We start from the raw sequence: 14,133 nt of genomic DNA, 5'->3' as shown, positions 1-14,133 counted from the left end.
TGAATGAAAGAGTTTAAGACTTTAATAGTCAGTCCTGACACTTTCACTAAAAAGGAGAGGTAGGTTGTCTGGCTCCTGACACATAGCTGATATTCATAGCTACTACCATCATCACTAACAATTATTGTGATTCTGCCCTCAAGAAACTAATCCCAGAAAATAAGTATGAGGTCTTGGGGGGGTGGAGAGGGCAGCTAGAAGCCCCTAGATTTGAGTGTGCAGCAGAGCCAAGTCGAGGGCAGACACAGTCATGCTCTCTTCTCCTTCTTGCCCTCCTGTGTATCCACTTAGAAGCTGTGTTTCCCTGTCTCCACAGGCACTGGGAGGATCTGGATGGATGACGTTGCCTGCAAGGGCACAGAGGAAACCATCTTCCGCTGCAGCTTCTCCAAATGGGGGGTGACAAACTGTGGACATGCCGAAGATGCCAGTGTGACTTGCAACAGACACTGAAAGTGGGCAGAGCTCAAGCTCGGGGTCCTGCACAGAGCATCCTTCCTGCATCCCTGGGGTGGGGCATGGCTTGGGGCCACCCTGACCATGCCTCGGCCACACCCCATCCAGCATTCTCAGTCCTCAGACTGCATCCCAGGACCGTGGGGGCCAGTCGTCATTTTCCTCTTGAACATGTGCTCCAAAGTATAACTCTGGGACCTACTGCCCGTCTCTCTCTTCCACCAGGTTCCTGCATGAGGAGCCCTGGTCAACTGGATCACCACTTCGCCCAGCCTCTGAACACCATGCACCAGGCCTCAATATCCCAGTTCCCTTTGGCCTTTTAGTTACAGGTGAATGCTGAGAATGTGTCAGAGACAAGTGCAGCAGCAGAGACGGTTGGTAGTATACATCATTTACTCTTCAGACAATTCCCAAACCTCCATTAGTCCAAGAGTTTCAACATCTTCCTCCCCATCAAGAGGCAATGTCAAGTGATGAATTTCCCCCCTTTACTCTGCCTCTGCTCCCCATTTGCTAGTTTGAGGAAGTGACATAGAGGAGAAGCCAGCTGTAGGGGCAAGAGGGAAATGCAAGTCAGCTGCAGCAATCCAGCTAGATTTGGAGAAGGGAATGAAACTAGCACTGAATGACTACCATGGCATGCTAAATAGTATCTTGGGTGCTAAATTCATGTATCCACTTAGCTGCATTGGTCCAGGGCATGTCAGTCTGGATACGATCTTACCTCCAGGTAGCACTTAACTGGTCCATTCACCTAGCCTGCAAGTCAGAAGACAGAATGACTGGGACCATGTTCCCACCTGAACTTATTGCCTTTACTTGGCCTGAGCAAAAAGCTTGGGTGAGGGACCTGTGTAACTAGGAAGTTGCATACTTCAGAACCTCCAGGGTATGAGTGCAAGGTCAAACATGATTGGCTTCCAGGCTGACTATCAATGTAGAAGGAGAGCTGATGTGGATGGAGGGTGACATGGAGGCTGCCCATGTTAAACCTGAGTCCAGTGCTCCGGCATTGGGCAGTCATGGTTAAAGCCAAGTCATGTGTGTCTCAGCTGTTTGGAGGTGATGATTTTGCATCTTCCAAGCCTCTTCAGGTGTGAATCTGTGGTCAGGAAAACACAAGTCCTAATGGAACCCCCAGGGGTGGAAGGAACTGAAGATTCCCTATAACCTCTGGGGGTGGGGAGTAGGAATAAGGGGCCTTGGGCCTCCACAAATCTGCAATCTGCACCCTCCTCCTAGGGACAGGGAGATCATGTTCTGCTTTTTACGTGAGGAGCAGAACTGGGCCATACACATGTTCAAGAACTAGGGGAGCTACCTGGTAGCAAGTGAGTGCAGACCCACCTCACCTTGGGGGAATCTCAAACTCATAGGCCTCAGATACACGATCACCTGTCGTATTAGGTGAGCACTGGCCTGCTTGGGGAGAGACCTGGGCCCCTCAAGGAGTAGGAACAGCAACACTCCAGGCTGACAACTAAGCCAGTGTGGCCCTAGGTCATTCTTGCTTCCAATATGCTTGCTACTCCTTAAATGTCCTAATGATGAGAAACTCTCCTTCTGACCAATTGCTATGTTTACATAACACGCATGTACTCATGCATTCCTTGCCAGAGCCAATATATGTATGCATATATAAACATAGCACTTTTTACTACATAGTTCACGTTGCAAGGTTTGCATTTAAATTAAAAAAAAAAAAAAAAAAAAAAAAAACTAAAGGTGAAAGACACCACATTGAACAAACTAAATTCCCAACCCGGTTCTGGCAAAGAATCCAGTTATCCCTTCCATGAAGACGCACATAACTCTCTTACTTGGTCTTTTCATTAGGAAAAACATAAGTCTTGTTTTACATCAAATAAAAACAACGTTAAAAAGTGTGTGAACCTTAAAAATGGAAGTCTACTAGTTTACATACCTACTTCGGAGGACATGGAAATGACCATGGGCCTGCATTTCAGGGACTAATGGAAATTGGGCCTGGCCTAAAATACATCAGACCTTTTGTAAGAAAGAATTTCAATAAAGCAAAAAACATGTCACAAGCTTTCCATTACATACATTCCTTCTCCTGAAAACCTGGTGAGTGTGGGGAGGGCTGGTGAATTTGGATGATGTGATCATTTTTCAGTGGGGATTGGTAGTGTGGGCAGCTTATAGGAAAAGCCACCCTAATATTTCTGGATGATAACACTGTCTTGACCAAGAACATGAAGGAATGTGATGGCTCAAGCCTTATTTGGTAACCAAAGGAAGTGGGTCCCAAGCAACAGAACAATCACCAAGGCCCATCTTACAAGAAAACTGCTTCTGCATTCAACAGAGAAAAGAACACCTGTCTATTTCCTCCTCGCATCTCCAGAGTCCTCACTTGGGGATGTGCTTCCCTCCGGAGTTCCATTCAATGTAAGAAGATCGTCCAGAGTTAGGTACTGGGTCTGTGAAGTCACTGGCCTCATCATCTAAGGACAGGCAGGAATTCCAGGTACGGGACCTGAACAGTTTGTGGGGATGGCACAGGTCACTGCATAGTCCTGGTCACATGCTTAAAGTGGCACCTCTGGGAATAATGTGCTGAGATTGCTACATGATAATTTGCTAAGTTAACAGAGAAAAGTTGACTTTCTGGAAATCCACAAAGGAAGTACCCTTTTCTTTCTCCTCTAAAAGTCCTGGTGGTGCACCCACCCTCCCAAATCTTTGTGGTTCCCATTCTGTAAACAGGTTCCATGGAGAAGAGCCATGGAAATACCTTTTTCTGCCCTCTTTAATATCTAAAGGGCAGATAACTTTTTCTGCCCTCTTTAATATCTAAAAGACATGACGACTGACTTTATCTTGAGTGCCTGATTTGGGGCTTACGTGTGTCATAGTTAAATGCACCCACTCTTGTGCCCTGGACACGTCTCTAAGGAGATACCACTTTCTCACCCATAGGAACCCTAGAGTTTTTTCAGCGACATTGTGTGATGATAGTCATTTTTTTTTTTTTTTTTTTTTGAGACAGAGTCTTGCCCTGTCACCCAGGCTAGAGGGCAGTGGCCGAATCTCAGCTCACTGCAACCTCTGCCTCCTGGATTCAAGTGATTCACATGCCTCGGCCTCACGAGCAGTTGGGATTACAGGCGCACGCCACCACACCCAGCTAATTTTTGTATTTTTAGTAGAGATGGGGTTTCACCATGTTGGCCAGGCTAGTCTCGAACTCCTGGCCTCAGGTGATCTGCCCGCCTCAGCCTCCCAAACTGCTAGGATTACAGGTGTGAGCCACTGCGCCTGGCCTTTTTTTTTGTTTTTTGAGACAGGGTCTCCCTCTGTCGCCCAGGCTAGAGTGCAGTGGCGTGACTTGGCTCACTGCAACATCTGCCTCCTGGGTTCAAGTAATTAATGTGCCTCAGCCTCCCAGGTAGTTGGGATTATAGGCATGAGCCACCATGCCCTGCTAATTTTTGTATTTTTAGTGGAGCCGGTGTCTTGCCATGTTGGCCACACTGGTCTTGAACTCCTGACCTCAAGTGACCTGCCCACCTTGGCCTTCCAAAGTGCTGGGATTATAGGAGTGAGCCACTGTACCTGGCCCAACAGTTATTCTAACATTTCTATAAAATGTCAAATGTGTAAGTCACTTGTCTTCTTAGAATACCTCTTCTTTTTTTTTTTTTTTTTTTATTTGAGACAGAGTCTTGCTGTCGCCCAGGCTGGAGTGCAGTGGCGCAATCTCGGCTCACTGCAGGCTCCGCCCCCTGGGGGTTCACGCCATTCTCCTGCCTCAGCCTCCCGAGTAGCTGGGACTACAGGCGCCCGCCACCTCGCCCGGCTAATTTTTTGTATTTTTAGTAGAGACGGGGTTTCACCGTGTTAGCCAGGATGGTCTCCATCTCCTGACCTCGTGATCCGCCCGCCTCAGCCTCCCAAAGTGCTGGGATTACAGGCGTGAGCCACCGCGCCCGGCAGAATTCCTCTTCTTTAGCCCTCTGGAGAGCACACCTTGCCTTAACCCCTTGCCTCTCCTTCCCCCCACCTGTAGCTTTTTGGAGCTGAGGTGGGGGTCCTGACTGACGGGAGCTTTGTTATTTATTCCTCTCCACCATCTCCCCCAACTAGAACAGGCTAAAGAGCTCTCAGCTCTCAGGAAGAAGGACTTTCTGTCCCCTGGGTAATTTTTCCGCTCTGGCTGAGGGAACTTCAGTGGCTCCCCAGAGAGGGGTTGTGTGAGCTCTGGTCATGGTTCTTCCCTCAGAAGTTGTCCTCGTGCCCCTGGGGTTTCCACATGTTCGGATTGGTTTCAGCCAAAGACTCGAAAGAAATGTATGCACTTTTCTGGAACTTTCTCTGTGTAGTTTCCTTCTCTCAGGGACAGTGCCCTGCAAATTCTAGCTGCCATGGCCTCCTGTCACCCAGTCTTGCCCCCTCACCTCAGCAAGATTGCCTGGATCTGGGCTCCCCTCCCTGTGCCACCCATTATCCTATGTCTGAATTGATCAGTTGCAAGTATTTCATGTTGTTTTCTCGTTATGACAGAAGGAGGGCAATTCTGGTAATGAGTACACTTTCATGGCCAAAAGCTGAAGTCTTCCCTGTGGGTATTTCCTGGTTGAAGAAAATCATAAGGGAATGGCCTGGACATGGAAACAGGTATGTGAAATGTATCCAAGGACACTAGAGAAAAGATGTTAAATAGACACTAGAGAAAAGATGTTAAATAGACATATGAAAGGTGTGATATCCCATGATATCTCTTCTTTTGGTCTTTTCATTTGGGAAAACAGAAGTCTTGTTTTCCATCAAATAAAAACAATGTTAAAAGTGTTTGAAAGGTGTAAAAAGACCTATATCAAATATCTCAGTGTGAAACTATTATGTCTGGGTTGAAAAATATACTGGTTGGTACTAACAGCAGATTCGAGGCCACAGAAGAAAGGATTAGTGAGCTTGAAGAAACAACAGTTCAAAATGAAACACATGGAAAAAAACTGGAAAAAACTTAGTAGAACATCAGTGAATTGTGGAAAAACCTCAAGTGGCAAGTATATGTCTAATTGGAGCCCATGAAAGAGACGAGGTCAGAAAAAAATATTTTAAGTAATGGCTGAACTTTTCTTAAATTTGGTGAAATCCAGAGACCCATAGAGCCACAGAACTCAACAAACCCTGAGCCCAAGAAAAATGATGAAATTCTACACTAAGTTACATTATAACTAAATTGCTTAAAACCACTGATAAAAAAAAAAGTCTTAAAAACAACCAGAGATGGGGAAAACATTACGTAGAGGGGTGCAAAGATAACAATAACAACAGATGTCTCTTTGGGAAAAAAAATGCAAGCTAAAAGACAGTTGTGACATCTTTAAAGGACTGAGAAAAAAAAACTGTCAACCTAGAATTCTTAACCTAGTAAATATATCTTTCAAACACAAAGGCAAAATATAGTTTTTTCAGACATATAAGAGCTGAAAGAATTCATTGCCAGCAGACCTGCAGGCACTACAAGAAATGTGTTGTTTAACTTGTCACTGACAAAGCTCAGATGCACTACAAAAAATGTTAAAGGAAATCCTTCATGCAGAAGTATAATGATACTAGATGGGACTATGGAACTACAACAAGATCAACAGCACTGGAAATGGTTACTACATGGGTAAATAGAACCAATATTTTTTTGGCATTTAAATTTCTTCGAAAAATAATAAATTGGCCCAAGCCAAAGTAATAACAATGTCTTGTGTTGGAAAGGATGTGGAGCAACTGGAACTTTCGTACATGCCTGGTGGGAATGCAAAATGATGCAACTACTTTGGAAAACAATTTAGCAATTTTCTTAAAGAGTTAAACATATACCTACCATACAGCTCGGCCATTGCAATACTAGGTATTTACCCAAGAGAAGTGAAAGCAGGTGTTCACTCAAAGACTTGCATACAAATGTTCAGATAAAGCTGTAATAAACAAGAATGGGACAACGTAAACATCCACCAGCAGGTGAATGAACAGACAAATTGTGCCATATCCATACAACAGGCAGAATCATGGATGAACGAAGCCAAAAGTTGGAACTCTAAAAAGACAAATGATATTGACAGACCTGAAGCAAAACTGATCAAAAAAGAAAAACAGAAGACACAAAAGCAGTAGGAATATAAATGAGGACAAAGTAGAGGCATTGCAGAGAAGAAAAAGAAAATTAAGATAGTATTGTAAATAACTTTTTGGGAGGCCAAGGTGGGCAGATCACTTGAGGTCAGTAGTTCGAGACCAGCCTGGCCAACATGATGAAACCCTGTCTCTACTAAAAATACAAAAATTAGCTGGCCGTGGTGGTGCATGCCTGTAATCCCAGCTACTCAAAGGCTGAGGCAGGAGAATTGCTTGAACCCAGGAGGCAGAGGTTGCAGTGAGCCGAGATCACACCACTGCACTCCAGCTTGGGGGACAAGAGTGAAAATCTGTCTTTAAAAAAATATATATATATATACATATATATATATATCATAATTTCCAAAGAAGATTTCTCTGTCTGTGATTAGAAGAGGCTACTGGGAAAAATGAACTTTAAAAGTAATAATCCAAAATACCACAGGATAGGGACATTTCTCTCTCCTCTCTCTCTCTCTCTCTCTCTCTCTCTCTCTATATATATATATATATATATATATATATAACTTTATGCCAATGTATTTGTTCGGAAAATTTAAACTACAAATATATTTTAAATATCAAGACAGAATCAAGGAAAAAAACTTGAATAGTGCAATAACACATAAGGAAATAGACTCTGTAATTAAAAATCTTCCCACAAAGAAAACACTAGGATCAGATGCTTTAAAAGGTAAGCTCTAACATACATTCAATAAATAGAACATCTAAATCTTGAGATCCGGGAGATTGCCCTCCCCTCTTCTGTCATGTGAGGACACAGTAAGCAGGCACCATTTATGAGCCAGGAAGCGGCCCTCACCAGACAATGAATCTGCCAGCACCTTGATCTTGGACTTCCCAGCCCCCAGACCTGTGAGAACTAAATTTCCATTGTTGATAAACCATCCAGTCTCTAGTAGCTTGTTATGGCAGGCCAAAACGACTGAGACACTACGTATTTAATGTTTGAGAAAAGAAGGAAGTTCCAAAAGGAGAAAGAAACATCCTCTCCTTTCTGTACTAGAGAGACAGAAAAGAGAATTTATATGGTGGGATGGGGGCTAGGCATTACAGGGATGGACAGAGGGAAGGGGGTGTTGACTTTGTATTCTACAGAAATGTCCCTATCCTGTGGTATTTTGGATTATTACTTTTAAAGTTCATTTTTTCCCAGTAGCCTCTTTCTAATCACAGACAGAAGGAAATCTTCTTTGGAAATTATAATATCTTATCGGTTATTGCTGGTAAATTGCACTGCTGGAAAAAATATTATCAGATAAAAATGTTAAATCCCCAAATAAAACATCTCAGCGGTGGGTAACTACACCTTGATGTCATTCATTGAGCGGAAACTTTATTATAATTAGTGGAGGCCATTTAGTAAAATAGAAAGATTATGGAATATAGAATTAGAAGACCTGGACTCAAGTCTTAGTTCCACAACCTACTGGATAAACCTTGGGCTACAGCAGCATCATCATAAATGGAGGTATTCAATGTATCTTGTGTTATGAAGATTTTTTAAAAAGTGAAATAGTGTTTTATAAACTCTAAAACATTATACAAAGAATATCATTTGTATAACAACATGGAAGACATTGGCCCTTGGTTTATTGGAGAGGTGGTCATTAGAATTTAAATTATAGGAAATTGATCAACAATAAAATAGAATACAAATGCCTTGATAAATAAATACATTATAGAACCAAAATAAATTAGGCTTCATTACATCACATAGAGTGGTATAATAATATCAGCCACAGATTTACATGGATTTGCAAGGAAACATGGGATTTTTGCATTTTTAATCCCGCCCTGGGAGACTGCACATGAGACAGGAGGACCCCTTAGGTCCAGCTCTTTTCTGGAAGGGCAGACACTCGAGTATCTGTAGTGTGGACAGCTTCAAAATTCACCACACAGCCCATTTCCTTGTAGTTTTACTGGGTAACAGGCCAACGAGCTTAAGGGAACTTGAAGACCGGAGGGTAGAGTAGGGAGTAAGTTAAGCCGGGGAAAAAAAAGCTGTGTCCTTCCCTCCTTCCTCCTCATTAAGACCGCCATCGGCTCTCTCCTGACCTCTGCAGGCTGATGAGAGAAAGACAACTGTAAGCTTTAGGGAAAAAAATGCGGGATGTTTACGGCCAAGAGCAACTGGATTTCTAAAGCCGGCTTATGTGAGTCTTCTAAATCGTATATGCACATTGTTGAAGTGCAGATCCTCATTCAGCAGGTCTGGGGTGGGGCACAAGATTCTGCATTCCTAATAAGCTCTCAGCGATGCTGCAAGGCTGCTGTCCACACCCACGTGTTGAGTAGCAAGGCTCAAAGGGACTTTCAGAGCATTGAATACCAGAGGTGGAAAGGATGTTAGAAGTGCTCAATCTCCCTTTTTGCGGGTGAAGAAACTGAAAGCAGAGAGAGCAGGCAGGCACCACCACAAATGTATAGAACATGAGATATGTCATTTCCCTAAGCCTGGTTTCCTTGTTGGTAATATCTAAATATGTGAGCTTGGAAAGCCTTTCAAAGGGTAGCAGAATATAGCTCTCCAAAATATACCACTTTGACATAAGAATTATTTTGAGCTGAAGGCAATTGAGAGGAAGCAAATACAAGGAAAGCTCTCTGCCCTCCCTGCTATGCCTAAAAGTAGGACGTAAATTTGCAAAGGTGCCCCTCCTCCCTGCTCCACCAGGAAAGACTAAGTTGATCCCTGGAAATGACTTTTGACTCTTAACAGCCTGAAGACCACACAAGGGGAATCCACATAACAAACTTTATTAACTAGCCTGCATCTATATTTGACTTGCCACAATTTGCCACCCCTAGAGACTCAGGATCCTTCTCCTTTGTCTTGTCACTTTTTTTTTTTTTTTAGATGAAGTTTCGCTCTGTCACCCAGGCTGGAGTGGAATGGTGGGATCTTGGCTCACTGCAACCTCCATATCCCGGGTTCAAGAGATCCTCCTGCCTCAGCCTCCCAAGTAGCTGGGATTATAGGCACGCACCACCACACCCAGCTAATTTTTGTATTTTTAGTAGAGGTGGGGTTTCACCATGTTGGCCAGGCGGGTCTCGAACTCCTGACTCAGATGATCTGCCTGCCTCAGCTTCCCAAAATGCTGGGATTACAGGCATGAGCCACCACATCTGGCCCTTGTCACTTTTCTAAAAATGTATTGTTCTTTGTTAAAGATGTCGTATAAACAGGAGTTCTAAGCTACCTCTTTGAGAGTTACTCTTTCCCTGAGTTTTCTCCCATGCACACATGAGATATGTATGTTAATAAACTTCTCTTCATTTTTCTCTTACTAATCTCTCTTTTGTTACAGGGGTTCCAGCCAAGAACTTAGAAGAGTAGAGAGGGGAAATTATTTTTTCCTTCCCTACAGTTTCCAGCTGTAATATTTAATGATGCCATCACTTGCCCAGAGCCACACTGCTAGACAGATCAGTGCAGGACAAGCCTTTGCCTCCTCAAATTATTAGGTTGGATGGCAGAGGCTACCAAAAATTAATCTGATCACCAGAAGCCGTGGGCATGAAAATGGCTGTTTTGTACAATAGATAATATATACTTTTTCTGTTTCTCCTTGACATGCTGCTGGCTGGGGAGGTAATTAGTTCTAGATGAGGTAGGAGATGCTCCTGGTTTCCAAGTGAAATTGATATTTCCCAGATGGTAGGAGTCCAATCCAGATTGTTCAGGGCTGGGAGAATGATGGAGGGAGGGAAGGTTAGAAATAATCATAAATTCTTCTTACTATTGTTTCTAGATGGAATAGCACAAAAAGGCCAACTCCCAAAACAGACCACTCCAGCCTGTTATCCACCAGGTAAGAGGGGGGCTGCTTTGAGCCTGACCCCTGCGCCCCCTCAGGATACCCACCTCCCCAGTGTGTGGAGACACCACCTCCCCCATGCCCCAGTTGCTCCCTGTAGCCATGCTGTCGGGGGAGCAGAGAAGACTATTGATTTTCAATTCAAAGACATTTAGAGGCAAATTCAACCAAATCTCAATTCTGTCAGGTGTAATTGGTCCAAGCTTTGGAATGAATTACCTTCAAAAAACAGCTGACACTGCACTTAATAATCCAGGGCCTTGGAATGGATCACCCCCAACCCACAACTAATTGGCAGAATATGGAAAATACGCACTAACTCATGGAATTCATTAACAGTACCACTTAAAGGAATGGTTAAGCTATATGAATTTAGAAATGCAGAAAGTGACACTTACGTGTATCATCTGGCATGGAGTAGTGGAAAATTCCCTGAACTGGGAAGCAGAAGATAAGGGCTCTGTCCCTGAATCTGCCACTTAGGAGATGTGCGTCCTTGGGCAAGCTGCTAAGCCTCTCTGGGACTCAAATTCCTACCTTTGAATTAGATGATCTCTCAGTTCCCTCTCAGATCTGGTATTTTGTAACCTCCAAACCTATGTAGCCTAAGACAAAATTCACAATTTCTACAGAAAGTTGTTACCAGTAAGAACGCTCTTGTATCTTAATGCCATAAACAGAACTATCTGTTCTGCTCGAGTTGATAGATGGGGCTGCCGTCTACATAGTTAGTGGCCTGTCATCTGGGGCCTCCATTGTATTCAGCTTTCTTTCCTCAGCAAGGAGCATAGTACTTGTCACATAGCAGGCCTCAAATGTTGAGTTCATGATTAAATGAAGAGTCATGCCTTAATGTAGAAATTCTCAAATTTCAGCAAAGCCCAAGAATGCGATTTCCTTGATCCTACTTCCATTTACTAATCTATCTGTCTCCTCTTTAAAGCCACATCTTAAAAGAGATTATCTGGCACTGTGGCTCAGGCCTGTAATCCCAGCACTTTGGGAGGCCGAGGCAGGTGGATCACCTGAGGTCAGGAGTTCAAGACCAGCCTTGCCAACATGGTGAAACGCCATCTCTACTAAAAATAAAAAAATAGCCAGGCATGGTGGGCAGGCGCCTCTAATCCCAGCTACTCGGGAGGCTGAGGCAGACGGATCACTTGAACCTGGGAGGCAGAGGTTGCAGTGAGCAGAGATCACACCATTGCACTCCAGCCTGGGAGACAAGAGCAAAACTCTATCTCAAAAAAAAAAAAAAAAAAAAAAAAAAAAGGAGAAGCAAAGCCTTATCTGTGGCTTTGCTGAAACCATATGTTTAAGGTTTCCCTCCGACCTCTGTTGCTGCCCGTCCTCAGCATCCTCCGCAGGCTCACCTTCCTCTCTGGCCACTGAGTGCTAGAATGCCTCAAAGCTCCATTCTACAAGCAGTCCTTGGACTATTTCATGCATCTATGTGCCACTGACTTGCAAGTGAGCATCTCCAGATGAGACATCTCTGAACACCAAGCATGTCTCCAAGGGCCTCCATTATCACCCAGATATCACAAAGGCCTCTCAAATGCAATCTGGCCAGCTCACTCATAAGGAAACAAACAACCCAATGAAAAACTAGGCAAAACATTTGAGAAGACAGTTCAGCAAAGAAGATATATGTATATCAAGTAAGTGCATGAAAAGATACTCCACACTGTCAAACCACACCACTACACAGCCATTAGGAGGGTCAAAATTTCCACACACACACACACAAAACCCAAACCTGGCAATACCAATTATGATGCAGGTACACAGCAACTGGAACTCTCATACTCTGCTGGGGGGCATGTGAAATGGCTTAGCCATTTTGGAAGATAGTTGAGCTGTTTTTTATAAAAAGGCCGGGTGAGGTGGCTCACACCTGCAATCCCAGCACCTTGGGAGGCCAAGGCAGGAGGATCACTTGAAGCCAGGAGTGTGAGACCAGCCTGGGCAACAGGGTGAAACCCTACCTCTACAAAAAAAATAAGAATAAAAATTAGCCACGCATGGTGGCATGTGACCAGGACTCCAGCTACTTGGGAGGCTGAGTTGGGCGGATCCTTTAAGCCTAGGAGTTCAAGGCTGCAGTGAGCTATGACTACGCCACCGTGCTCTAACCTGGGTGAGATGACCGAGACCCTGTCTCTAAAAAAAATAAGATAGTCCTGGCGTGGTAGCTCACACCTGTAATTCCAGCACTTTGGGAGGCCGAGGCAGGTGAATTACTTGAGGCCAGGAGTTCGAGACCAGCCTGATCAATATGGCGAAACCCATCTCTACTGAAAATACCAAAATTAGCCAAGTATGGTGGCGTGCGCCTGTATTCCCAGCTACTCAGGAGGCTGAGACATGAGAATTGCTTTAACCCAGGAGGCAGAGGTTGCACTGAGCTGAGATCGAGCCACTGTACTCCAGCCTGGGTGACAGAGTGAGACGCTGTCTCAAAAAAAATTAAAAGATTTAAAAATATATAAAATAATAAATAAGATAAAATATGAAATATAGTTAAAGATAAGCTTATATGAGCCAGCACCCCAACTCTAGGCATTTACCCTAGAGGAATGAAAATCTCTGTTCACATAAAAGCCTGTCCATGAAACTTTATAGCAGTGTTATTCATAAATGCCAAAACAAAGGGGTACACCCAAATGACACACTACTGCTTAGGAATGAAAAGAAATGAACTATTAACACATGCAAGAGCACAGATGAATCTCAAATACGCTGTGCTAAGTGAAAGAAGCCAGGCCCCAAGGCTTACCTACTGTATGATTCCACATTGGGACGTTCTTAAAAAGGTAAGAGTATAGAGGCCAAGATGATACCAGTGTTGCCAGGTTTTAGGAGTAAGGAGAAGATTTGACTACCAAGGACGACCTGGGGAAGTTTTTGGAAGATGAAATTATCATGTGTCCTAATAGTAGTAGTGATTATGTACACACAATTGTTCAAAATTCTTAGAAATGTATATTCTCCAAATTAAAAAAAAAATTCTGAGTTCTGGCCAGGCGCAGTGGCTCATGCCTGTAATCCCAGCACTTTGGGAGGCCGAGGCGGGTGGATCACCTGAGGTCAGGGGTTTGAGACCAGCCTGGCCAGTATGGAAAAACCTCGTCTCTACTAAAAATACAAAAATTAGCTGGGCAGGCTCATGCCTGTACTCCTAGCTATTTGGATCACTGAGGCAAAAGAATTCTTTGCACCTGGGAGGCAGAGGTTGCAGTAAGCCAAAATCACGCCACTGTACTCCAGCCTGGGCGACAGAGCAAGAGTCTGTCTCAAAAAAAAAAAAAAAAAAAAAAAATCCTGAATTCTACTGTGAGTTAAAAAAATAAAATACAGTTAAGTCCCCAATGAAATCAGGATGTCCCTCCACCCATCCCTACCATCACACTGTGGTCCTCCACCCTCCAGCTCAGCGAACGTTGCACCTCGCCCAGCTGGGAGGTGGCAGCTCCCTCTCTCGCCACTCTAGGGAGTGCCTCACTCTTCCCATTTGCAGCTCCCCACCTCACTTAGACTTTCTCAGCCAGCCCTTGATACCAGCTCTCGTGGACTTCTGTACCTTCCTAGCTAGTCTCATCATTTCTACCCTTGCCCACTTTCAGCCAATGTTCCATGTAGCAGCCAGAAAGGACTTTTAAAAACACAAATTAGGTCATTACATTCT

At 44.0% G+C, this 14,133-nt stretch overlaps 1 protein-coding gene across 1 annotated transcript in view; it reads left to right on the top strand.

The window, feature by feature from the left end:
- The window catches only part of SCARA5 (scavenger receptor class A member 5), a 123,183-nt gene extending 120,672 nt beyond the window's left edge, over nt 1-2,511 (top strand). The window contains exon 9 of the mRNA XM_003272915.4: nt 317-2,511. Within this exon, the coding sequence (XP_003272963.2) occupies nt 317-453 (137 nt within the window). The 3' untranslated portion in view covers nt 454-2,511. The remainder of the gene's footprint in view (nt 1-316) is intronic.
- Nucleotides 2,512-14,133: the final 11,622 nt, after the last annotated feature.

The sequence above is a fragment of the Nomascus leucogenys genome, chromosome 8 (assembly GCF_006542625.1).
Source record: "Nomascus leucogenys isolate Asia chromosome 8, Asia_NLE_v1, whole genome shotgun sequence".
Classification (NCBI taxonomy): domain Eukaryota; kingdom Metazoa; phylum Chordata; class Mammalia; order Primates; family Hylobatidae; genus Nomascus; species Nomascus leucogenys.
Note: the sequence above shows the minus strand (reverse complement) of the source record. Positions and strands in the feature narration are given on the sequence as shown.